Source organism: Aptenodytes patagonicus, chromosome 1 (assembly GCF_965638725.1).
Source record: "Aptenodytes patagonicus chromosome 1, bAptPat1.pri.cur, whole genome shotgun sequence".
NCBI classification, from domain to species: Eukaryota; Metazoa; Chordata; class Aves; order Sphenisciformes; family Spheniscidae; genus Aptenodytes; species Aptenodytes patagonicus.
This window is the reverse complement of record NC_134949.1, coordinates 114,788,441-114,815,484: the sequence shown is the minus strand read 5'-3', so window position 1 is coordinate 114,815,484 and position 27,044 is coordinate 114,788,441. Positions and strand designations below refer to the sequence as shown.

At 38.5% G+C, this 27,044-nt stretch overlaps 1 protein-coding gene across 5 annotated transcripts in view; it reads right to left on the bottom strand.

Moving 5' to 3' along the window:
- Nucleotides 1-27,044, bottom strand: part of USP25 (ubiquitin specific peptidase 25) — a 96,257-nt gene that overhangs the window by 51,038 nt on the left and 18,175 nt on the right. For 3 of the 5 annotated variants that reach the window (XM_076352197.1, XM_076352206.1, XM_076352215.1), the window contains exons 2-5: nt 24,545-24,622; nt 23,311-23,455; nt 13,829-13,952; nt 7,604-7,766 (exon numbers count right to left, since the gene is read on the bottom strand). In XM_076352197.1, coding sequence (XP_076208312.1) covers nt 7,604-7,766; nt 13,829-13,952; nt 23,311-23,455; nt 24,545-24,622 — 510 coding nt within the window. Of the gene's footprint in view, nt 1-7,603; nt 7,767-13,828; nt 13,966-15,610; nt 15,629-23,310; nt 23,456-24,544; nt 24,623-27,044 lie in introns of those variants that run through there. The other 2 variants (XM_076352223.1, XM_076352231.1) reach the window with 2 other exon arrangements.

Sequence of the window (27,044 nt, the reverse complement as noted above, 5' to 3'; positions counted from 1 at the left end):
CTAAATGCGCAACAACATGAAATAAGTTTGTGGTATAACTTTAAACAGCACACCTAAACAACACAATGGCTTTATGCCCCTCTAAACCTAGGAACTGCACACAGGATCACAACCCAACACTTATTCCGTATCCTTTATTTTAATTAAATGAACAACTATTTATGAGTCAAAGCTAAAGCCATCATCCGTTAAAGCTTTCCAACCCTTCACAACAGAAATTTTGCAGTATTATATACCACTAAATATAGGGTAAGAGTTTGAAAAAATCGCACAAGCGACCCAAGGGAACTGGAAACCATAGAGAAGAACAAAAAGCAGGGAAAGGAATATCCTGTCAGCAAAAATCATAGGATGACTCAACTTGGAAGTGACAGGTCGTTCTTTATTCAATAGGGGAACAGAGGGAGTGATGGAGGGAGGGAAAGCAAGAAACTAGATTTCCAACATCATTATTCCTCTGCCCATGAAACCCTACAGAACAGCTTATATCATATCCCCCCACCCCACCCCTGCCCCAGGCTGTTCCACAGAGAACATAGTGGAAAGAAAATATTCCATCAATGACCATTTTAACTCAAATGGGGATTGTGCACTGAATGTTCTTCAGCATGCAACCTTCCATTGCATGCCCAGGGAAGCAAGGGAGTCGTGCACAATGTACATATATGCAACTCATTATATAATACTAGGCTTTTTGGTATTAATGCACTACCACATCATTCATCACAATCCTTTTCATTCAACGTGACAAATAGGAAAAACAAAACAATGCAAAAGTTGGATACTTGTGGTAGGCTGCTTCAAAGACGGTAAGAACAATAGCCGAGCCACCAACTGGGAAGAAAATACTTGCTTGATTCTCACCCATCAAGCTGGCTTGCTTCCTCCCAGAACTAAAAGCTTAGGATCAAATGAGATCCTAACCCCGAATATATTGACATCAGGAAGGCAAGAAGGCTGCTCCTAAACACAGTGCAACAGAGTAAAATGCCAGAAGTGTTAGAGACCCTGAAAATAAAAGTTAAAGAGCATGGAGATTTATGCCTGTAAGATGGTAGCTTGTTAATTCTTTGTTCTGCAAGCTATGCACTTTTGGGGAAGGGAAAAAAAAAATTAAAGCTTCTCATTTTTGAATGACTAACCAGACACTGACAGACTCCCGAAGAAAAGAGTGTGGAGATGCCAAACCCCAGCTGTCCTGCTGGAATAACTTATTTGGTAAAGGGAGAAGCTTCAATCTGGACAGGCCCTTGGGTAGTCATGAGACCCAGGAAAATGCTGCACCTCGTAATTTAGGTATGGGACTGGAGAGTAGGGGGGGGAGAATAGAGCAGAATTGACAGTACAATTTTCATGTGATTCCCCACACACTTTCTTCCTTCCATCAGAAATTTGTCTTAGTGCACTGAGTGGACGATATTCACTAAACGACCAACTACTCAGTATCTCCCACGACACGTTTTTCAAGGGGCAAGTACTGCCAGAGCATTACTTCTCGCACATGACTGAAACCCTACTTGGAACTCCAAAAGGTAAAGTTAGTCTTGTGCAATTTCTTAAAGCAAAACACCTGGGAGACAACTTGCAGAGGCAGCAAGCCTACAGACACTATTCCAATAGCGCATCTGTGTCCTGTGAGTTACCTGCCTTCTACATCCTATGTCCTGCAAACACTTAACTTGTGCTCAGCATGACACAAAGAAGCTGCTTCACAGGCTCAATAAATATATTCTTTATAAGCCATTTTCAGACTATAAACTCTTAAAACCACGGAAAATTGTGAAGTTACCTTTTTACAAGGGAGCCACTGAAATCTAGTGGCTACATCTAATCTAAACATGTAGTAGTATATTCATGTTTTGTTTCTTTAAAGAACTTGGTATCTTAAGTTCTATTTCAGGAGCAGAATATGCAGTTACAATAATGAGAATTAAAAAAAACCACACAACCTTCTAGAAATATTCTAAACCCTCAAGATTTAGGGATCCTTCTATAAAAGTTAATCTAACTAAACAGTAGCAAAAGCATGTATGGGTGAACTCCTGTCAAAAATGTAGGTTTATTACAAGTTCAGGAGGAGGTGGGAAAATCATTGAGGGACTTGATTCATTTCTTGGCAGGTAAGGAAGAAGCGAACATGCTTTAATACAGTTTTGTTTTGACATATTTTCTTCAGGACTCAGTTTTAAATTCAAGTTATTATCAAGTCAAAAGTCTTCAACAGCAGGACAGATTTTTAGAAACTACACTGTGGAAGAAAATACTACTGTTCATTCTAATGATGCTGAATGTAACTGTTGAAAGCGAAACTTTGTTTTGGAGCTATCTGAAGAGAGACTCCCCTCTTCCCATACAGAAAAGCATGACTTCAACATGTGCATATTTCTCTAACGCACAAATAAATCAAGATTAAAAGGCAGTATTTCGAGCAATGTTTGAATCTTGTTAGGGTTTGCTGTCACTCACTGCAAACCCAACTTAAGGAATTTCATGCTCTTAATACAAATACCGCAAACCGTTGATGATTGCATTTGACTAAGTCAGCTCATTGGTGGCTCTAAAAAACATACATTGCACAAGGAAACTGTCAAAATGTCAAAAGCTTTTTTCTCCCCTTAACAAGCACCCCTTAAATGCAGAGAAAGAAAAACCTTTTTACTTCTGATTTAGTTTTAGATTATATTACACAATATATCATTGTGACTGACAGTAGTTAACATTTAGATATTGTTGACCTATGTGATGTGTCAGGTTTCAAAACACTCCTAAAGAAAGCTTGAAAATACTTCTACATAGTCAATGCAACCCAAGGAGTCAATCTGCCCAGTGAATAAATATGGTATTAGCTAATGCTCTAAATTAACATGCATTACATTTCCTGGGATGGTTGTTTGAAACATAAGTCTTCCTGGCTGGCAGACAATATTAATAACCCAAATTTTCAACCAAGTTATAAGTCTTTCAGTGGTTTACTTGAATTACATTCTATAGACCTAAATACAGAAGTTTAACTATTTTTTAGGATCAAACCATTATAATTCCAAATGCCACAGATTTTCACATAATATGGGTGGTGACCATAGAATGAGCTAACCCTCTTTGTAATCCGTTTTCAAGGTATAAAGTTGCACATCGGGTATAAATAACATGAGATCATAGGTCTAGCATAGGTTTTTACATTCCCTAGCCTCTGTTCTTATCTCTGTGGTTAATAAATTAAAATTCAAGTTTTCTTGAAAACTTTTATTTAAACATTTGCAGTTTCCTATGTATAAATTTCTTTTACAGAAATGCACATACACATAAAATCAGTCATCTTGAAATTCGGGACTACTGTGGAATGTAAAATCTGATTACACAACAGAGAAGGTAAAATGCCAAGTCATATTAGCTCCACGAAGAGCTTTGTGGAAATAAAATCTTTCTCTATATTAGCACCACGACAATGTTTCTGCTATTGGAAAAAGAGCTACGCATGTGAAGGAATAAGGAAAGGAGGAGAGATGAACAAGGGAAGCATCAAAAGATGTCAGGAAAACAGAAAATTCAAACTCCTGATAAATTACTGGATGCTGAAAGGAAAGAGGCCTAAGTACATAAAAACTTTGGTGGGAAGGGTGGTGGTAGAACAAATAAAGAAGTCTTTCCATTTCATTATTTACAGTGTTACCCAGGTATTACCTGCAGGTAAGTAAATCCTGCCCATAAAAAAAACCAAAACCAAACAAAAAACCCACCACAAACAAAAAAAACCACCACACCCCAGGAACTCAAAAAGAACACAGATAACAGCAATCCAATTTATGTAGTCTACTGGGATTTCAGAGTAATTTCTGAAGAAGTCATTCAACAAAAGCTTTTAACTAAGCAGTGATGAGGTAAGATGGAAGGTCCAGGCACAGACAAACAGGCAATCAAAAAGAAAAACAGGGCAGGAGCAAACCATCTGTTCCAGCCTGAAGGGAGGTTACTGCAAATTCATGAAGTCTGTGCTGGTAAGCAAAATTCAGAAGTGATCTAGAAAAGAGTGCAAGCAGCAAGATGACCAAGTTTGCTCAGTACAGAGAGAGGCAATGTAGTAAAAACAAGAGGTGGCAAAGATGAACTGACAGAAAGATCATATGGAACTGAGTGACTATGTAATAAGAAAGCTAAATTCAACACAGATAAGCATACAGTGAGGTACATGGTGGAAAGCAACCCTAAGATTTATGGACAATGACAGGCACCAAGCTAATGAGTATTATTCAAAACTTTGAATTTGTGACAGATAGTTCCATGAAAGTATTAGTTCAATACATGAAATAGTTAAAAGCAGAATAAAATAATTAAGAAAGGAAGACAGAATGAAACAGAAAACATTACTATAGAATCATAGGATAATTCAGCTCAGAAGGGACTGATGGAAGTCTCTTGTCAAACCTCCTGCTCAAAGCAGGAGGTCACCTGTGAGATCAGACCAGGCTGCTCAGGGCTTTTTCCAGGCACGTCTTAGAAGCCTTCAAGGTTTGACAGAGCCTGCACAGCCTCCCTGGGCAACCTCCACTGCCTGCCTGCCCTCATGGGAAAAACGCTGCTTATATCCAGGCTGAATCTCTCTTATCTCAACTTACTCCCATTGCCTCTTCTCATCCCCCCAATATGCACTGCTGTGAAAAGCCTGGCTCCATCTTCTCAAAGGTCAGCTAATGCAGACCATCCCATAGCTTCCCAGGTTGACTTTTTGGCCTGTCTGCAATTAATCAGAAACCTCTTTGATTCTCCATGACCTTCCAAAGATGATAGAGAGTGGCCTTGCTAAGACTTCCCCCCGTTCTCTCAGCACCACTGGATGCAGCTTAGTGGGTCCTGTGGACTTACATGGGTGAAGTTTCCTCGAGTAATCTCTGACTCAATCCTTAACCACTGCTCAGGGTTCCTCTCCCCCAACTAAGCACAGTGGTCAGGGAGACCTCATCGGTGAAGACTGAGGCAAAGCAAGGCACCGAGTACCTCAGCCTTATTTAAGCCTGCTGTCAATAAATCACCTGCTCTTTTCAGCAACAGAACGGCGTTCTCCTTGCTCAGCCTTTTATGATTAGTGTAGCATCAAAACCTCCTCTTGTTACCCTAGATGTCCCTTGAGGCATCAACTCTAGGTTAGCTTCCACTTTCCTAAGACCATCCCTTCATGCCTGGGCAACATGTCCAAACTCATCCTCAGTAGCCCATCTCTACTTCCAGATCCTGAACACTGCCTGCTTGCATTGGAGCTTGACCATAAGTTCCCTGAGCAGCAGAATGGACCCTTCTTGCAATTAGAGGATGCTGCCAGCTTTCCTGAGCCCCTCTGCCCTTTAGAGCTGCCTCCTATGGGATCCCAGATACCAACTTCCTGAAGAAGCCAAAGTCTGCTCTCCTGAACTCTAGGGTCTGTACCCTGCTACTCCTTCCTCACTCCCATCAGGATCTTGAACTCCACTATTTCCTGGTCACTGCAGTCAAGAGTACCCACATTACTACATCTCTGAACAGTTCTTCCATTTTAGGGAACAGCAGATCCAGCTGTGTATCACCCCTAGTTGGCCCATAGTACTTGTATCAAGAAGTTGTCTCTGATACTCTCCAGAAATCCGATTTGCTTGTGTCCTGCTGTGTTGGACTTCCAGCAGGTGTCAGGATGTTTAATAAAGTTCCCCACGGGAACCATAAACCATGATTCAGAGACTTCCTTGCCTTTAAAGAAAGCTTTGTCCGTATCCTCATCCTGAGGAGGGTGGTCTGTAACAGACTAACCAGGGTGGTACCAGCCTCTCCTCTGATCCTGACCCACAAACTCTCATCTTAAACTGTCTTGCCCCACACAAGTACTGCATACGTTTGAGCTGCTCCTTCACAAGGAAGGCAATGCCCTTCCTTGTCATCCCTACTTGTCTTTCCTGAAGAGCCTGTATCTGTCCATCATACCACCTCACAAATTCATAGCCCACTCACACCTTGAGAATTTTCCTGGTCCCCCAATTAAAATGCTACTAGAGCTAGAAAAGATCTGGAGAACAGCAACAAGGTGGATCAGAGGTTAGAACAAATTTTATATAGGCAACAACTCAGCAGTCAGCTTGGAAAGAGACCACTGACCTGTTGAGACTATGACAGCAGTCCACAGAACTGTAACGGCAATCAATTTTTAACTGTCTTGTCCACCAGGAGACATGGAAGCCACCAAAGCTAGTGGCAGCCACGTTCAAAAAACAAACAAAAACAAGGCGGTTCTTTATGCAATAGGGAGCACAACTATGGAATTCCTACCCAAAAGACCCTATGGGTGCAAAAAGTTTGCAAGGTTCAAAGGAGACAAGTACATAAAAGAGAGGTCCACTGGGGATTACCAACTAAACAATCTGCAAAGGATCAAGAAAATCCCGCAAGATGAAAGCAGTTGGAGGCTTGGGAGTGTTTTAACAAAGCAGTATCACGCACACTGTACTCCTCTGTAAGCACCCATTTGCAGAAATTGCTAGGCAGAACACTGATCTAAATGGAGTCAGCCTGAAGTACAACAGCCATCACTATGAAAGTAACAATATTTGTTTATCTGAAGTGCTTCAGCCTGACAGTAATTTGTTAAAAATGGGTATTAAATATTTTATTTGCTTCCTCTCAAAATGTCAGACTATGAAAAGTTACAATATGCTGAATTCACTTCTTGTAGACTAAAAATAAATTTCCCCCATTGTATTCCAGTTTCACCCACAGTATTCTGAGTTTGAATGCTTATGAATATATCTACAGATTATTTACAGAAACATATACAGATTTAGCAATCACTTCTAAAAAAAAATCTCTTAAAAGATGGATTCATAAAGTTTATGTACAATGAATTATTGATATTAGAACATTATATTTCACTAGACAAGTTGCAGTACCTGTACTCATTTCCCTATTGACCTTATCTTTAAAAAAAAAAGGTAGCTTTTAATTCAGCTAAATATACACAAAAACAGAATAAGGACACACATATTGGCTGTATTAGGTAAAACAACCCAAAACAGACACAATTGCATCCAGATCAAACCTTCACTTTTCTCCTTCTCAAGTTTCCTTCTCTATCAGTTATTCCTTCTTTTACCCTACTCAACTACCTATTTCCTTGTAGCTATTCTAGTAAGCACTCCATGACTGAGGGTGTCTCATTTCCTCTACATACCTCCATTGTCAGCCACCCCCCTTCAGTCATTTGCATGCGTTCCTTTTTATATTAAAAGTCTGTTCTTCATCTGTAATCCAATTTTCACATGTTTTTAGGCATCCACAATTGTCATTGATGTCAGCATGAGCTGCAGACACCCAGGATCTTCAGAGACTCAACTCCTTGTCTTACAACTTTTTAATAAGAAACATTTTGAAGCTTCACTTAGTTATGCTACAGTACTTTCTACACTTCAGACTTATGGCTGAACGTGTTAAGAGATGCAATAAATAAGTAATGCTCAAAAACATATCATGCAGTGGCCTAAACTTCCCAGGAAACCAGATATCTTGAGTTACCCACTTAAAATAAGATAACTCGCCTCACATTAAATACAATGAATGGTATACACAGCTAATCGAAGAGGGTGCTTACCTGAATGACAGCACTAAACCAGCAGGTGTTGCCAACATTCTTTAATCCTACTGGACAGTTGTCTTGCCGCTTTCGATCATAAGGGTTTGGAGAGTCACTCCATACCTCTGGATGTGTCCTCTTTAAACTTGCTTTATTTTCTGCAATACTGGCTTCTAGAACTCTTCGGGAACAGAAGGGAGGGAAAAATGTGAGAAAAAGCAAAAAAAAAAAAGACATAGTAAACCACCTTCAGTTACTAATACAGACATCTTAATTACATCATTCACTAACATTGTTACTGAACTTGGTTTTAAATTTATATGCAATAATATGTCTTCAAAAGTAAGATGCTATTTTACTTTTAGATATGTTACAGTAATTCCACTACCTTTTGGAAAATGGTATCAGTGAGTAAGTGAATCTCCTGTGAGAGCTCCAGATACAAGAGCCATGTCTGTAAGTCATCAATTATTTAAGAACTAGATTCAAATAGGACGGACAACAAGGAATTTTAGGCAGCGCTATTAGTATAGTGCTTTCATCTGCAAGTGCTTTTATTGGTATGCAAAGCACAAAGTCACCAATATTTATTTTACTGACAGGAAACTGAAGCTAGCTAGGCAACTTTCACAAATGGAAGACGCTTTTTTAGTTTCCATTTTTGTAACTTATGCAACTGTATTTATCGCTTTACATAGCAAGTAATTACTTTATGAGCCACGGAAAGACATCTCCCCACAATTTTTCAAATGCCAGCCAACAAGTTAATTGTACGTTTCAATGACCACACTCTTTTGCAGGAAACTGCTCCTACGTGATTTATGCTGAATGTCTGTATTTCACATGACAGTAAGATCTGATGTGTGTTATGCTCCCAAACTCAAGCTTCACTCAACACAGTATTTCTGCATCAGCACATATCCTTAGCCCGGTGACAAAGAACACCTTAAAGGTAATTTGTGGTAGCCACAAATTCTAAATAGAAAGATGGGGATGGATACACTCAGGTCATATAACAATGGCTCTAACCAATCAGCAAAGATGCCTGGCGTGTGCACTACTGACACAGTTACTATCCCCAACCGTCTAGTCCAACTATCACACAAAGGGCTGAGCTGCTATTGAACTACTACGTTCGCCAAGCACAGGACTTCAGGAGCTGCATAACAAGCATTGAAGTAATCTGTGTGTCCTGAAGGGTTGCCCCCTTCTGTTCTAGACTCACTAAACATCAAAAGAAAGGCAGGTCTAAGGCTGGTCTGCAAATGTAGTTACTAAAGGACAAAGTTTAAACACCTTTGAAAAAAAAAACAAAGAAACAGGGGCAGGGTGGAGGGACACCACAAAAAACAACTACACAATATAATCCCTCAGTTTCCTAACTGTAAATTTTTGTTTCAAGCTATGCTCTTGTCAAAGTAAGAAAAGGTATCTTACAAGATATACAAGAACTATGAAACATATGAATTTACTGCAGGTAACTGCTTTGGGGGACATACTAATTTGTTATTGCTACTTATTTGGGGGGGGGGGGGGGGGGGGAAGCATGCAGAATTTGAGAGCCCATTTGGTATAAATACCACTTTTGCATCAATATGTCTCAGGAAGAACCTAAAACTTGTCATTTCCTAAGGATTAATCAATTTCTGACATTTAGTTTTTGACATATTACCCCATAAACAGCACATCTTTTTTCAAAAGACACTGAAAGGACAGCTATATAATCCTCTAAGACTTTCTGCTCGGACATCTCTTCAAACAATGCACAGGGATGGAACCCGATTCTTCAGTGGTAAGAGACTCTTACACTAGCAATGATAACGTTATCTCCTAAGCAAACCCCAAAATGTAAGGAACCAGTCAAATTCATTTCCCTTCTCACTGATACAATCCTTCAAAAATGTTAGCTGACCAGTGTATCTCTGCTTTGAAAGTAAAAGTTATTTGATGGGGACATTAAAAATTAATTCAAAACAAACGTCATACATATTTCAAATAATTTCTCATTCAGGTAGAATTATCTGAACTCTTGTTTAAACTAAACTGAAAGGACCTTTAAAACTGAAGGGACTCTGGCAGACTGGAATAAATTTAGCATGATGTTGTAACAGGACTACAATACCTACTCCATACCACTTTTGTTTCAAGGAAACAATCAAACTTACCCCCCCCCCCCCCAAGCTCAAGAACATTTCAAGATATTTCAAGATTCAAGTTCAGAAAAATATATATTCTCAAACTGAAATAGTTCCCTGACCCCAAGGGTATTACCATTTATCAACTTAATTACCTGCTAAAACTTCTTCCTTGTGTTTGTTTTTGTATTTCTTTAGCAGGTGAGGAATTTCCTCATCTGTAGCTCCACCTCAAATCTGTTTCCATCAAGGTAAAGTATTTGATTCTCAAAGCTTCATTATATTTTTCCTTATTTTTACTTATAACATTATCTGTACTCAGAGAGCACATGCAATAGCTGCACACCCTATGTGCCAAATTCTTTTTCAGCCATAATGATAGCTGTGATGCAAACTGAAATAAAAGTGAGCACAGTGAACAGGAACCTAATGATCAGCTCAAAACCTACACAAATAAATGTATTTAACAGCATAGTGAGTATATCTCTTATACTATAACGTTCACTACATTATATTCATACAGTCCTGGTTTGGGAGACTACCTTTACAAAGCATCTTACTCACACATTACTCTCAACAAAACAAGCATCTTTCCAGAAAGTTAGTACAAGGATTTAGCAATCACGCAGCCTGAAACACCCTCTTTGTGACCCTTAGAGACCACAGAGGCAGTCGCTAGCAGCAGAGCCATAAGCTACGTGCAGGGTATGGCATGTCTCTAGCCTCGCGGGACCAAAGGCTTCCCCACCTCCAAACGTTGGAATCTTGTTTGGAAGGAAACTCTGGAGTGAGGGTTAGTTAATGCCAGGCATGGCATGGGGCTTAAAAGCAGTGTTTTATTTCTCTCTGTAACAAGCTGGGCACAGCCAAGCAGCTTTGCAGAGCTGCTTGCACGGGGCTCGCCAGACAATGCAATAAGCCTCGGGCAAAGCGAGTCCACAGCACAAAAGTTCAACCAAACCATTTTGAGGAAGCCCACTAAACACGCTGCAGAAAAGCCCACTCCAGCAGGCTACTCAGCTAAAAGAACAAGGAAAGGTCTTTATGCTGTGACTGTCTTACAGCTGGACATCCAGCAATATCCCCAACACTACATCCCTCCCCAGTTTCACCTTTGATCTATACACACAATGCTTAACCACAGCACAGAGTCCCCAGCAGTTTCAATGACCATGTTAAAAAAAAAAAAATGCCTAGGGGTTGTGCACATCCTTATGCACTTACCGTATGGGCTCTCTTTTTAATATGGCTACTATCCTAGGCACAACACAGGCCAGCTAATGTCTCTTTTCAGCCATATCTTAGTCGCTTCCCCAGTGAAGCCCTATCTGGCTAGCCTCATTCTCCTTCAGTCCATGAAAAGTAATATAAACAGGAGAAACTTTTTCATATTAGGAAATAGACTGATCATGCACATTTCCCTGGGAGATTTAAAGAGGGAATAGTAAAAAACTTTAAACGTGCCATGTACAAGATGTTCAGCTTGGACACTTGGACATTTCAGCTGCACTCTTCTCAACACCTACATAGTAATCAGATCCGTCCTCATTAAGTAGCACAAGGCAATTACATTCAGGAAGACAAATTCTACGTGCCTTACAACATTAATTACACAACTGAAGAAATTCCATTAATGCTCCCTTGGAAACCTTAACAAAATCAGCGCAAATTAGGTTCCAAACCACTATGAATACTTTTGAAAAAAATATCCTCCACACCAAAGACTATTTAAATATGCACACATACTACATTATTAAAAATGAAAGATTTCCATAGCTTAATTTGCTTATTATTTACTTCCTATTTGATTTCTGCTTCTTACTTAACCTAGAAAAAACAAAAGTAAATGGCTGCAGCATGACTTGTTAACAACCACAGCGTTCTACTTTTTGTTTTGAGAAGTCCTGCACAGATACTGTGCTTTCTATTGGAATGCCAACATTCTTCTGTGGGGTGTGAACTAAAAACTGATTTTTTTTTTTTATTTAAAAAAAAAAAAAACACAAAACCAAAAACTGGTCTGAAGTCCTGTCCGAAAGGAAACTGAACAGTTCAGATCAAGAATTCAGAACTTCCTGTATTTGTACAGCTCTGACATAATTTGCCATCAACTCAGGGTGTATGTAACCGAGTTGATTTAATACCCCCAATACTGCCAAAACCCCGAAGATTCTCACTCTTCTCTGCCTCCATTCACAAGCAAAATCCCATTTCCCTTTCTTGTGCCATGACACACTCTGGATCTTTTAGTGAGTATTTTCGTATGGTCTTAGGAGATGAACTCATGCAACAAATGCTCCGAAGAATACTACGGCAAGTATAGAAGATGTGGTACAGTGTGCAGGCCATATCCCCCTTGGTAGCCACAAGCTCTTAATTTGGCACATGCTATTGTCCGTAATTTCGCCCTCAAATATACATCTCTCTTTCATCAGAAGACCAACATTTTTCTCTGTATGTAACTGAACAGATTGCCTACATGCCTTTGTACATACAGGAAAAAAAGTGGCATACTTTGTTATTTTCTGCAACCAGAAAAAAATAGACCATAATTTAAGTAGTATGTATTTATAATACTTAGTTATGGGCTAAGCAGATAAGACCAAAAAGGGCTTTTTAATCTGAGAAGTGAAAAAACAAAGTCTACAGGAAAAAATCTGAAGCTTCGAGGCTCCAAGAAGTGAGCACAGCAGAAGCAGCCAAACTTGGGGAAGAAAAAAAAGGAAAAAAAACATTTCCATATCCAGAAATAGGTCCACCTTTCTGACTGTCTGCCTAAATCACAACTCTAATTATGACAATTCTGTCCTTCAAAAAGGAACATGCAAGAGCTGAACTTCTGAATCAGAACTGGACAGAACTCCCACCATAATCTTGTATACATGCACATACTGAGGTCTTAGGGGAAAAAAACAAACCCAAACCTTAACATTCTCTTCCAATTATTAATGATAATACAAATCCCCCTCATCCCATCTTTCTCTCCTAAAAGATGTTATCTTGAAGCCATATAACAAGATGGCTTTTATCACAAACGGGAGGAGGGAGGGAAGGGTATGTTTATTCTCACAATTAGTACATTTATTTTTCAAAAGGAAAAAGAAAGTGACTGTGGATAAAGTAACACTCTTCATATTCTCAGAGCTGGACTATTCTGATAAGTCATTTAGACTGTCAAATACAGTGAACTGAGGAAAAGAATTATTGTGGTGAATCTCCCCCATCTAAATCAATTTTTATAAAATTAGTCTTTTACAAGGAGGCAGTACTTAACCTTCTAACACAAGGATCAAATCATTGCCCTTCTCCCCTAGAACAAGGCCAGCCACAGATGAAAAAAACCAACATCCCTCCCAAGGCCAGCGACAGATGAAAAAAACCAACACCCCTCCCACACAACCCTACATCCAGGCTTAGTTCAAGTCCCAAATATTTCATAGCTATATCTATATTTACATAGAAACACACACTGTACAAGAAGTTATTATAAAACCTGATCAAAAGTTAGCTTTCTCAACTTGGGCGTGATAAGTTAAGTTCATAAAACTTTAAACCAAGAAGTTAACTTCACTCAAAGCTTATAAATCCTATTTGTTAAATAGGTTAATAACATATTTTATCAGCTAATACACAGCAGCTGCTCTTAGTATACTCAAGTCATAGCATTACTGTCCCCTCCCTCAAACTCAGCCATAGCACAGAGGTAAGAAAATGTTACTGTAAAATAAACACTGCAAAAAACAGGACAAAGAATTTTTTAGCTGCTTAATTATATTTTGTTTTCATTGCTTTTTACCTGATACACAAGAGAAACTCTTAGTTTTAGATCCTATTTAAATATGACCGTATATCCTCTATCTCCATCCACTTCCTCAATATTTAAACAAATACATCAACATGAAACATACTATTAAATCCTAGTCCACACATAATAGACTATTTTCCAGTGTAGAACATACAATACATTAAAGCAACATCCTGAAGCCAGGCATATCAGTAGCACAAGTGAAAGTAAACAAGTTATTCTTTGTTAAAGTTAAAAAAAGCAATACAGGCCAATCTCCAACTCTTTAATTTAATTTCTGCTTTATATAAGTTGTTCGTTTACCTGCTAATGGCTTGTTCCTCATCTGTTATTCCAGTCTCCCTGAATGCCCTGTTTGATTCCTCCAAACTCAAGGCAATTGCCCTCTGAAGATCATCTTTATCATCTCCAGTGAGATCAATCACATCTGAAAAGCAAAACTATCTTTCTCAAAATTAAAAGTGAAACAGAATGAAAGGCAAGTCTTACTGTAGAGGAGAGAGAGCCCACGTGGATTGCTGAGCGCCATTCCAGTCCACCCCTCCTGCGCCCTGCGCTCTTCCAACCACTAACCCTGCTAACAGCTCCCTTCCACCTCCAAGCCAGATAAAAACCTCAGCAGCTTGCTCTTGCTAAGATATGACAGGCAATAGTCTTCCTTCCTCCTAATGATCTTAAGTTTCACAAAGCTATGGGACAAATTTAGGAATCCATGGTTTCTGAAAGCCCTCTTGAAGCAATGCACTTGAATGTATTACTTCAGCTACCATAATCAGTTGCTTCCAGGGAACACATCATGAAGACAACCTTCTCTTAAAAAGGATACCTTAACCAAGCATAGTTGTTTTTCCCTCCTCATGAAGGAACGCATGCGGAGTTTTCCCAAAACAGCCCCAAATTCTACAAGTATTTCTGTGCACTGGTGAGCCAAATACTTTCACACAGTTTCATGACATGTGGGAGAGCTCCTTACTTAAAACCTAACTATTTTCTATCCTGTCTGTGCGTTCCTTTTCTGAAGGTATTTAAATCCAATTTCTGTCTACTGGAAGTATCCCATCTCAACAGAAGAAGTAAGAAAACAAATACTGAAGTCAAAATGAGGATCCATACTTGGACATGTGGGGAATGCTGGATGGGCTACCAACTGGGTAATGAAGTAGAAAAACAACCCTACTTCTGCCTTCCTCTCCAGCTCCCATTATCTAAAGAATGAAATACTAACATCCCCCCATAAACCTCCCTGTTTCCTGAGGGTAGTGACAGCACTCCCCCTCCCGAGTAAGGAGGGATTTCACTACCCACATCGCACCGTGACACCAATTATCCCCCCGTTGGGCACAGCCATACTTTCAGAGCAGCCAGGGCCAACAGGAATGTCCATCAACTGCCCGAGACCTTCAGAAAAAACAAGGTCATTGGTTATCATGATTTCAAGGGCCAAAAGTCTCAATTTGCAAGTCAGCCAGACAGAGAGAGAGGGGAAAGTGCAAGCAGACTTTTATTAGACAGACACACACTCGGAGCACTGGCTGCTTTTAGTCTCCCTCCTCCAAGGCCAAAGTTTACCCAAAGAGCTATGAAAGGGACTTCCCTCCAGCCTGGAGTTTGGACATTAAAAGCTAAAAGATTCTGGGAGAAAGAGATACAGGTTCAAAACTGATGATTGCTCACAAAAAGAGAGATGAGCAGCTTGTCTGCATTTCTCCTTTCACAGGCCAGCTCAATTACTCATACCCAAAGAGCTTCTCCGTCTAGCTTCTGACTTTTCTCCTGGATGGGCTGACTCGCTGTAGAGACAGCTTCCCCCATTTCCCTGGGCTTACTTGTCTGTGACATTTCTCATTGGATCGAAATAGAACACTGAACTTACGATACAAATATCATTGCCATAGCTGTGTATGAACAGAAAATGGGATGACTTGTCCTCACAGAATGCTGAAACCGAAGAGAAGTTGTAAAAGAAACTTAGCTGTTAACACCAGCATCTTCAAAAACTAGTTTTCAGCTCAGCCCTGTTTCCCCCAAATAAAGATGGCTGAATTTCTATTTTATTTAGTGAGCCTTTAAAGGAAGCAGTCTTACCTGCAAAGTAAACTGGGCAAATTTTCATGATCTGGAAGTATGGAAAAAACAGTATGACCACAAAAGCACTTCATAATTTTATTCTCATGTCTTTTATAGTCAGCTCAGATCTTCCAGCATATCAGAAGGATACTTAACTTAGATGCCTGAAATTCTCCTTCAGAAGTACTAAAGCAATTACAAGAACCACCAGCAGAAGTCTCACCCAGAGGAGTTTTGCTACATGAACTGCCATGTTGAGAACAATGTAATTCGGGCTAAAATAATACATCAGCCTGGGTCACATGCAAGCATGACTCTGTTCTACAGCCTGAGAGCAAGAGAAAGGCTAGAAAAGTCGAGAGCGATGAGAGGATCCCGTGACCACACACACTACCTCTAAAATGTGGTGCTTACGTTGTATTTTCTACCCATTTGCAGGTAGTCACACACAAGCACCTCAATCTCCACTAGAGACAAGCCATTTTTCTGAAAGTAGTAGTAATAGTGGTCACAACTGAAGATGGAGTAAGCCTCAATCCAGCAGCCACACATGCTGATGGAGAAGTACGGGATTACTCCGATCACTTACTTACAGAGGGGAATATTCCTTTAGCTAGTCAGGTAAGAGTGATGAAATTCTTATACAACAATAAAGAAGAAAGTTAGATTAAGAAGTAAGCTCCTTTATATGGGGAGTACTTTTCAGAAAAGAACTCATAACCTAGCTGAAAACTATGTGGTTAACAAAAGCTCCCACTGTTATACCCCCCCCCAAAAAAAAAGTCATCCATCAAGGTCAGCTGCAACTCACTTTCATTAAATTATTCAACTTCTTTGCACCTTCTTAGCTCCTTAATCTTTATTAATCTATACCACCACCCTATGTGTTCAGAAGTTTATTACCATTCATATTCCAGTGATTACATCGCTTTAATATTAAAACCCCAAATCCTTGACTTCTGCTTGGTTTCAGAAAGCAGATCAACACAACGGTTTCCTTTGGCATGCAAGAGTTTTGGAGCAGACAATACAGGATTCTCTTTAGAAATGTTGTTTTCACATATACATTGTTCCTGATCTGCATGAAAAAAGACAATACAGTGAAGACCTGCTGCCAGATACTACCACCACATGTGAGTGGTGCAATTGATTTATGTCACAGAGGGTTTACCTAGCGTAACATGTCAGAAAAATACATTTCTAAATATCAGCTGATCCTTGGTAACCTACTCCATGCAAGCCTTTAGTTTGTAGCAAATGTAAACTAAAAATGTTTTGGATATTTAAGCTAATGTATTTTAGCTCACATTTGCTGTACTTGGAGCAGGTCCAAGGTCTTTTTCAGCATCCCAGCTGACACAAACTCATTAAGCTGCAACAGTTCACGTATGACTTGAATCCTAAATCAGAGGATTACAAAGAGGAAATATCAATAGAAGTCATACAGAAGGGGAACAGTCTGAGACTAAACTCTTTTTTAAAAAAATAAATAAATAAAAATCAGCTTGTCTGCACAGTTTGCATTCCTGTCAGTTGGTTATAAATTATACAAATGCACATATACTACATGAAATTCATGCAGGTGTTTTGTTTTGTTTTAAAATATCTTGATGTTTTGTAAATTCTTACATGGGGATTTTTTTTTTTTTAGTGAAAAGATGTCCAATTTTCAAGCAGTTATTCTACAAGTATGATCACTTTGCCTCCTCTCACAATCATTAATAAATTCAACATTAACCTACTTTTAAAACACTTATTTTACTTCAATTTTAGTGTTAATGCAAACCTGTGACTGTTTATTTTATAGCAATTAGTAGTGGAATTCATTCATGAAACTGATCTACGGAAGTTTCCTATCTGACCAACTGATTTCTGCGTTCAAGGTCTGAGTTTGAAGAAAAAAAGAAAAAGCTGACTTCTACCCAAAGTATTTATCAGACACAAATGAGTTTCCTGTGATAGGCTGAGGGATGCATTTCATAAAGGAATTAAGAATAATGCCACTTCTCCAAATTTATAGTTACCTGACTTTAATTTACATGTACCAATTTTGTAATATTCCTCATTTAGGCCACAGAATGCTTTAGTTCTCACTGACTCATCCTCATAAAGATACTTATTGTATATCACATAGCCTTAGAAAATGCAAACGTTCTTAGCTAAGCCATGGCTACTAAACAAACAAAAAAGTTTGCTTCTGAAAAAATTCTTCATGAACAAAGAAACTGCTCATCAAAACAGTCTGGCTTAGTGCATTCATGATGTTTATTCAACTAAAATTAACATGCAGAATTATTCAACTGTTTTACTAAGAAATGTATTTTTTGTTTACAACATTATTATATAACAACATGTGCTTCTGGTACATAAGATCCAGAGAGTTCGACATGATTTGTAATTCTACAATGCAATTTTAAGTTGTATATTGATATTTGTTACAAATATGCTAGTGTATATATAGTAAATGCACACACTATATCTATCTATCTATATCTTCTTTCTTTTCTAAAAAACCTTATCTGTTTACTTAGGAAGTTTCTATCACCATTTAAATAAATGGTTCTTACTTGGTAAGTGCCTAGGTCATTAAAATAATTACTGTGTTATTGACTTGTTACTTATACCAAGAGGAGGCAGAGAGTAGGAACTTCAAACTTAAGTAGGCTGGGAAACTCAGCATGAGGGACAGATCTGAAGTAGCATTTGAACCCAGAGACAGGCAATAAACAACCACAGTGATGCAACCGCTGGCACAGGGAGAGGAAAATGAAGGGGCAGGCCTGATGGGTTCAATGGACAGGTGCCAAGTATGGAAATCCAGCAGCAAGACTTCAATTTCAACACACCAACAACATAAAAAGAGGAAAAAAAAGAAAGAAAAAATGAAGTTGAAACTACATCAGGTTTTTTTATCACAAGCAGAGCTAAGCAAGATCCTATATTCTACGTGACATTAAACGTCATGATGGTCTTGAGTTCCTACATTAAAAGGCATTTAATTGGCTGCATATGCCAATTTTGTTTAAAACTGGATGGGGAAAGAATACACAGGATCTCAGCAGCTGCTTAGCCAACCCGAACAGCTCTATTGATGAAAGAGCTAGCAAATGTTAGCCACCACTATCTTACAGGAACTTCCTCATCTCAGCTGCATTTACACTGTCCTAGGATGATAACACCTTAAAACTGATGATTCTCACACTGACAAGGATGGGAAGGAAAGAGGTAGTCACAGAACAAAGGAACAAGTGAATCTGTAAGATAAAAGGAGGACCTCAAGGTACAAGACTCCTGACGTTTTGAAGCAGGGATCCTGCCATACCAAGCTGGAGACACTCCCAGGAACCTGGGTGGAGATGACACAAATAATCCCTGAAATAGAAGGAAACGTCATGAAGACACATAGCAATATCCAAGTTAGGTAAGGTGACAGAAGAAACTAGTGTCAAATTCTACTCACAGAAACAGTAAAATGCACAGCTGTAGAATGAGAACTGACCAGGACTTGTGCCAAGAAGTATCTAGAAGCTACAGCTGATTCATGTTCTACCTGCAATTCACATCATCACAGCGTTGAAGAAAATATCAAGTGTTACACTGAGGTATATTGTCAGAGTACTACATGGACATTTATGGAGATTCACCCATTTTTCTTAAGAACTCAGCTGAAGTCTTGGTTATTGTTTTGAATGCCACAGTTCACGAAAAAGGCAGAACAACTAGAGAAGGTCCAGAAGAGAGAAAAATTGACAATAGGTATAGGAAATACATCCAAAGACTTGGAAAGAATTTGGGTTGTTTAGTTTAGAGCTGAGAAAACTCTGAGGGGACATTATGATACACTGTCTTCAAGCATGCAACCCTCCATCTAAGACAAAAGGAATGAAGTGTACTATAATCCTCATAGGGGATAGCACAAAGAATAAAAGACTTAACCTGAAGCAAGAGGGATTTAGGCGAGACATTAGGAGTCTAAAAGTAAGGACAGTGAAGCACCAAAACAAATTACTCTATAAACTTTTCAGAGTTTCTAGAACAGAAGGGTTTTTAAGAAAAATGTTATATAGACATCACTTAGGGAGGTTTTAGGTGCAGTCAAGTCTACCTCATTGAAAAGGGTTGACTGAATGACTCTTGAAACCTATGCAAAGGCTCAAACTCTAGGAACAGGAAGATATAAAAGCCAGATCTCCACAAGCAATGAAGTCTACAACCCTCAAGCTGGTGTGCATGGTATTTTATAGTTACGTTGTACTATGCCCTTATAAAAGGGTTTGAAATCTTTTGTCTTGGCTGTGGAATGTGCAATTGCAAAGACTGATAATTCAGTTTTTGTGAAAAAGAATTTTGAGTTTTCAAAAGAAGGGAGGGAGAGAATTTGTCTTGAGAGCTATTTCATTTGAAGACAATACATCTTCTAAAACATGTCTTCTCTTCATTCTGCTGCTTCCTTTAACCCTGGGTTCTGCAAGTTTCTCAAATAACGAGAAGGAAATGGATAAATGTTTAGCAATGCAATAGTTCTATGGTGCAGCCATAGATGAAAATACACTGAATTACTGCAAATGGAAAAAAAAAAGGTTTCTAGAGAAATCAATAAAGTGAGAACATTGGAAAGTAGTACTAAACAACTTCGTTTATTTTTGCTTTAAGTGCAGCACCTAGCATTCATGCTACTAAGCAGAACATTAAAGTGATCTTGGATTAAAAGGAGTTCACTTGTACATTGCAACCCTAATACTAAAGCACTTTCTGCTCACTAACAGATTGCAGGAAGGAAAGGAAAAAACCACCTTCGCAAACGGATCAGATAAAGCATGCATCACTCTTGACATGAAAAAGCTACACTTACAGGTGCTTGCACATACCATTTTGAACAGGCAAAAAGGCAAGCGTTATGAATAACACTGTGCAAGTCAGCCTTTGCTTTTAAAGATGGAGTAAATTTTATGCAAACTCAGTATTTTTGCAGCTGCTGAAGTGTTGCATTTGCTAATAAGAGAAATGAGGTTTCCTTATACCTCTTAACATACAGAATGCAACTCTCAAACAGCTGAATGACCACTGCCACTTTTGGAAGAGTCAGTGCACAATCCAGGCTAACCACTGATTGTTAAGGTATGACTTCCTGTTACATACATTTTTATTTTACCCCTTAACTAAGTAACCATTTCAAAGAAATGTAGTCAGTCAAGCTCGCAGAATACATGTGATACACCTTTATGAAAGGCATACATTCAAAGCCTTTGTAAGTGGCTGGAGTTTTTCTGCGGCATCAAAGACAGTTCTGATATTTATCTATAACTCCCTCTCATCCCCAGTTTGGATGACTTAACTTGGTGAGACCGTGAAGCTCAGTGACTCATAACATCGTAAGTTCCAAACGCACAGAGGTAGTTAAGCAGTAAGGAACAGTAAGGGCGAGTTATAATTATCTTCATGTAATTATACCTACGTGGGATAGTAAAAGGGAGTCAAATTTGAAAGGCAAGATACTGTCAGCAACTCAGCATGGTTACTGAGAAGTGCTAATAACATTCTTTGCAGAAGGGAATGTTGATGGTTGGAGCAATCATTACTGAATATGTTTTCCATCTATGCCCACCCTTCCATCCTCTTCTCCCAGGTCATCCAATGTCTTTCACCACGCTCCCTTACATGACAGTACTTACCAATGCAGGGCTCTGAACCTTGTCCATTTTAAGTGTACTGCATTTTTAAAATTCATAATCAAAATAATTACAGACAAGCAGATCCCAACAAAAAGAACTGTAGGGTTCTTGCAAGAAGCTTTCACTAGATCTCTACAGACTGGGGGGGGGGGGGGGGGGGGCTCTATGATCAGAGATTGGTTTAGACTTTTGTCCTGCTGCAGGTGTTTAGTTCTTGCCCCATGAGTCCTCCAACATGAAGGAAAGTTGGCCAAGATGCCTTTATCTCATAACATGTTTTCAGTCTAACTAAAACAAAGGCTGGCAAAGGGCTCTCACCTTTGTTGCCAGTGAGTACCTGACCAGACACTGAAGATGCGACAAAAAAAAGTCCGCCTGCTTTTTCCACAGCAGTTGGCGCTTCCTGAGTACTGACTTGTGGCACTATGTAACTGTAAGGAATCTGGGTCTGCCTTCAGCCCTCCACAAAAGAGGAGAGAATCCTGAAATTCAGCTTGGAATGTGCAACTCAAGACTGACTCCTTTTAGATTGACCATCAGTCATGGGTAATATAGACTCTGCAGGCTTGACTCTTCCCTCTCGTATCCCTTGTCACCTCATATTTTCAATAAGGTTGCATAACACAGTAAGTGACAGCAAAACTAAACACTTTATTAATGGGATTGCTAATAAATCTAAACACAGATTCAAGAGAATCCAGCTTACTATTCCACTGCCATAGATGATCTTCAGTACTGGAGACTATGACAACAGTAGAAAGTTTGTTGAAAATAGTCTCCATTTCCTCAATGTCAATTTTCTGACATTGAAAATTAAATACATGTGGGGTTTTGTGTGTGTTTTCTTTCCAAAGGAGGGAAAAGAAAAAGAAAAAACACAAAAAAACAGAACTACTTCCCACAACTTAGTGGGGGAATAATACAACTACCTATAATGCACTCAGGGCATTTTATACAGGGTTGCTAGTAATACCAAGGATTAAAATGCAGTTTTCAGATCTAAGATGTTGGGAATAAACCCATCTCTAATTTTAAAAAAAAAAAAGTTTATGTCAAGGTGCCAGAGACGAAGACAATTGTACAACTGACAAGGAGATCTAACTAAACTTCTTTACAATGGTGCCACCGTAGCCACCCCAATATTAGTGAAACGGTGGGGGGGGGGGGGGCCAAATCCTACTGTGGGTGAAGCTAAAGAATTCTACTCATTTAATAAAAGCTACATAGATGTACTACATATATGGTCAAAGGATCAATATGTAATTAATACATCTATGTTTAGAATGTTGGAATGTAAATACAGTATCAAGAAACTCAGATTTTACAGAAATCAATTCAACTACAAAACTTCCTTTGACTTTTTCTTTCATGTTATTTCCCATGTTTATTTGCAGAACACATTTAACATGTTTAACACATTTAACACATTTGTTCCCCCCCATAAAAATAACTATGCACTTAAGCAAAGGAATAGAACCTGCAAGGCTCAGAGAAAGAGAGTTTGTGGGAGGTCCTGCATCAACTAAATAAAATTGTTTAAAATTAAGTATATTTAATGTTAATTTCACATATAAAATACGTACTCTTTTCCTACAAAATGCACACCTAACCTCTCACTTCTCCCTTTGGGAAAGTCATCCCTGTCAGGGAGAAGCTACTCTTAATAAGCTTTAGCATATTCAGACAGACATTCACAGATTTTTCTCCGATTTTATTTTATTTTGATGGAAGAGTACCCAGCTTTCACCTTTAATTATTTACTGCATGACCGCAAAATAAAGCCTGTAATAGGGGGGAAAAGAAAAGGAAAAAAACCATTGAAAACCCAGTTATTTGCCCTCTGATTACTACCATACATACATGTAAAGGTAATGCTTAAAGGATAGCTCAAATAAAATAAAGATACACTGAAATAAGGAAAGAAAGAATACGTAATAATCTAAGAATCGTTAAGTAAGAATTGTCAGCAGATTAACAGTCATCTTACAGGCAAGTTTTTAGTTTCCTTGCCTTTAAACTAAACTTATGAAAAGAAAAAATACCTACTGGTGTCTGCTTGGCTGCCCACGCTGATGTATCTGTCATTTCCAGGAAGGGCTGTTTGATAGTAAGTTGCCTCCTCTAGCTGGGGAACCTTGGCGTTCTTCGCAGTGAGGAAAGCCACAGCCAACTCCAGATTACCATTGCTGTCCTTTAAGCACCAACAAAATAGGAAGTGAGAGTCCCCTCACCCTTTTTTAATTTTTCTTAACAGCAAAGGACGACATTACAAGCAACTTATAAGATCAATGACACATTGTATTTTCAAATGAAATATTGATTAGAAAAGAAAGTTTCCAAACTTGACACATTCTGCATACTTCACTATTTTTAACCAAAATTAAGATAAAACATCTTCTAAAAAATTTACTTTGGTAGAATTCCACTTATTTCAGAAAAAAATTAAAGGTCTTGTAGTGTAGGTCAACCCCTCAACAAGCATAATTAGCACACTCTCACGGACTTCAACAGCAGTCAGCTGAATTCTTCTGAAAAATCTACCATTTCATTTTTAAAGCCAGAAATACTGGCTTTTGAGGGGCAGTTGTGTACATGATTTATGCTGAATCTGAAGCAACAACTATATATATATATATACATACACACAAAATTTAAATTCACTAAATCCTCATTTACCATGTATAAATGGCTAAAAAGCTCTGCCTGAGGGAGACAAGGCTTTTTATTTTATTTGTATTTATATTTGGGGAAACAGAACACAGAGACCTGCCAGTCTTTACTTGCATCAAAGAACTCTTCTGGGCTGTGAAAGAATTTACAATGGTTGAAAAAACAGTGAAACAATAGCAAATTAGCAACAGGTGGCAAGTTCAAGGAGAGTTCTTCGTTCTACATACTGAACAGGACTTGTCCATGATAGAAAGCTTAACTACATCTTGACAAGAAAACAACACTTAACTCATCAGGAGTTGACCAGCTGTAGTAGCACCAAGGTATCTCAAAACACTTTAGCCAAAGGTTAAGGGCAAGTCATACCATTCCTGTCTTTTCATTTTTCAACACCAGATTAATTTTTATGTCAGTACCAAAACAGATCAAGATTCCCTCTAAAGTGAACAAGCCATCACGATGAGCTTTTTTTCCCTGAAATAAATCTAAAAAGTATTCAAGCTGGGAATGGAAGGGAAGGAAGACTAGAGTAAGAAAGCGTGGGGTTTACGGCTTTCACAGGCAGTTAAGATGTATACATTCAGCTCCAAGTCAGACACATCCATCTTACCTTCAGTGCCTGTTGTAGTACCTGGATGTCATTGATACCAGTGATCTCCCTCAGCTGATTTAAAAATGTTTGCTGGTGCTAAAAACAAAAACAGATCATCAAGATAAGAGCCAAATAACAGCAAAACCAATTACTTACAAGAGTATGCTTCTCTACAAACATTAAAAGTATCTCCATATAAGCTTTATGCACTACAAAGGGAGCCTTTGTTATTCAAGTTTGTCTTAGTTTCTGCAACTTGGGCACTTTTAATTCTCAAATGTAATGTTTTTGGTTGGTTGGTTTTGATGTTTTAAAAAAAAAAATTGATGATGGGTGAGCTTATGCAACACGGGTTTAAGGAGCCTATATAAAGCCACAACTGGCCCTCCTAAACAAATAAAACTCCATAGCTTGGTTTCCAAAGGCAGCAGGGGAAATAGCTGACTGAACTCCCATCAAAACCAGCTTCTTCAACTCCCAATTATTCTCAATCCCACTATTTCCTTAACATACACAATTATCAGCCATTCCTACCTCAAAACTAAGAAATTAATCCTTACTGATCATTTAGGTGTTTTAAGAGAAGTACTGTAAGAATATCCACACAAAACAGAGTTTCTCGAGACTAAAGCAAAACCTTAGGAATCCGTCTTAACCACCTTCCTAGACCAGTTGAATCCAACCCTCCCAAATCACAACATCAGTCAGCATCTATGACTGAGTTTCAAATAACACTTGGAGTTAGAAAAGAATAAGAGGTTCCGGGTCTCTTAAATATTCAATTCATATGAATTTTGAGGCTTTTTTTTTTTTTAAATAAAAACCTGGTCCCACTCCTGTTTAGAGACAACAGACACCTCCCTCCACTCATGCTCAGGTATCACGTCACAGAAGCAAAAAGCAGGCACTAGACGGGAACAATCCTTGAACTCCAGTTAACCATTAAAACCATTAAGACAGAGGTCTGACCATTGTTTCATACTAACATACTAATTCCTTTCTTCCTTTAGCAGATGGGAAAAGGAGAAAAGCTTGGTGGTATTTGCAAGTGGTTTTTCTTTTTTATTGTTTGCCCACCACATCCTGAACTCAAAACAATAATTTCATCTATAAGAGACAAGATTTTGTGAAGTATAGGGTTTTGTCTGCTAGACAAAAAGCATATTTCCTACCAGTGACAAATAAACGTTCTCATGTTAATCTCCAAATTCAATTAAAAAAAACACAACTATAATTGTCTTGCGGCTACTTATAAAATACTTTTCTTTAAAACAAATTATTTGTAATCAAATATTCAAATACCCTTATTCTCTCCTTATCACAGCTTTGTGTAGAAGAGGAAATTAAGAGCTGCATGAATGCTGAATTCCCCAGTGTGAAATTAACCTGGCAGGCGCTACTTCATACCCTAATAAGTTGAAATAGAAGGCATCTAGTTCAAGATGTTTATGAATTATATACACAATCTTCCCTTTATTTATGATCCTAAGGGACACTGCTAACAAACCAATTTGCCTTTTTTTTTTCCTTTTCTTTTTAAAAACCCTGCTATTGGCACAAGAAAAGTGAAGTGATGCAGGAAAACAAACTCCCACTCTATCCCCATCCCTCACCCCCTCATTTGTTTACTCTGTGCATTTCATAGCACTGTACAAAGGCAGGACTTGTTTCCCCTATAAAGTTGCTTTCCTGCCCCTCAGTCTGGCAATAAGCAAAGAAAAGAAATAGAGTATTTGGGAAAAGTAATTACAACAGCATTAAAACTGGCAGGAGCAATTCAAGAGCAGTGCATGGCAACAAAATGGATTTCTTTTTGTATTTGCTACCAACGTGATGGTTAATAAAATGGAAAATAGTTTCACTATAAATTATTATGACAAGTTATAACAGATTTCTGTATCTTCCACAATATACACAACACTTGGAAAGGCTGACTGGAGGATATTCATTGTTCACAGAGATTGGGAAAATACAGAAGAGACAGTTTACTAACAAACAATCTCTTAGCAGTTCAAAATATTGGCTGTTAATTTATGAGCACAGCTGCAACTTATAAACCTAGACATCTGTGGTTTATATCCAGATTTCAGTATTCCGGTGTAAAGCTGTGGTTCGAGGCCCCCTTCCCAAGGACATACACATTTAACAGATCAGAACCAGACCTAGAGATGTTCCTTTCTCATCAAGAGATTATTTAAGTACTTAAATATACTTTTTTTTTTTTTTTTTTTTTTTTTAAGGCCAAGAGTTTAAGTCACTCAGCTCCAAAATTTCTAACTGGCAATTAAGTGAACAACACAGAGAATCCATAAGAATCCTAGTTACAAGTGACAGAAATTAAGAGGAAAATTAACAGTTATCCTGAATACCTCAAATGGAGCTAAACTGCTTTGGGACCACAAACACCTGATTTATACATTACTGGCTTTTCAGGTAAATGTGGACAAGCTGCCATTAATCTCTAATTGAGTTATTTCAAATCACACAGAAGTTAAAGAATGACAATGCACTTCCCTTC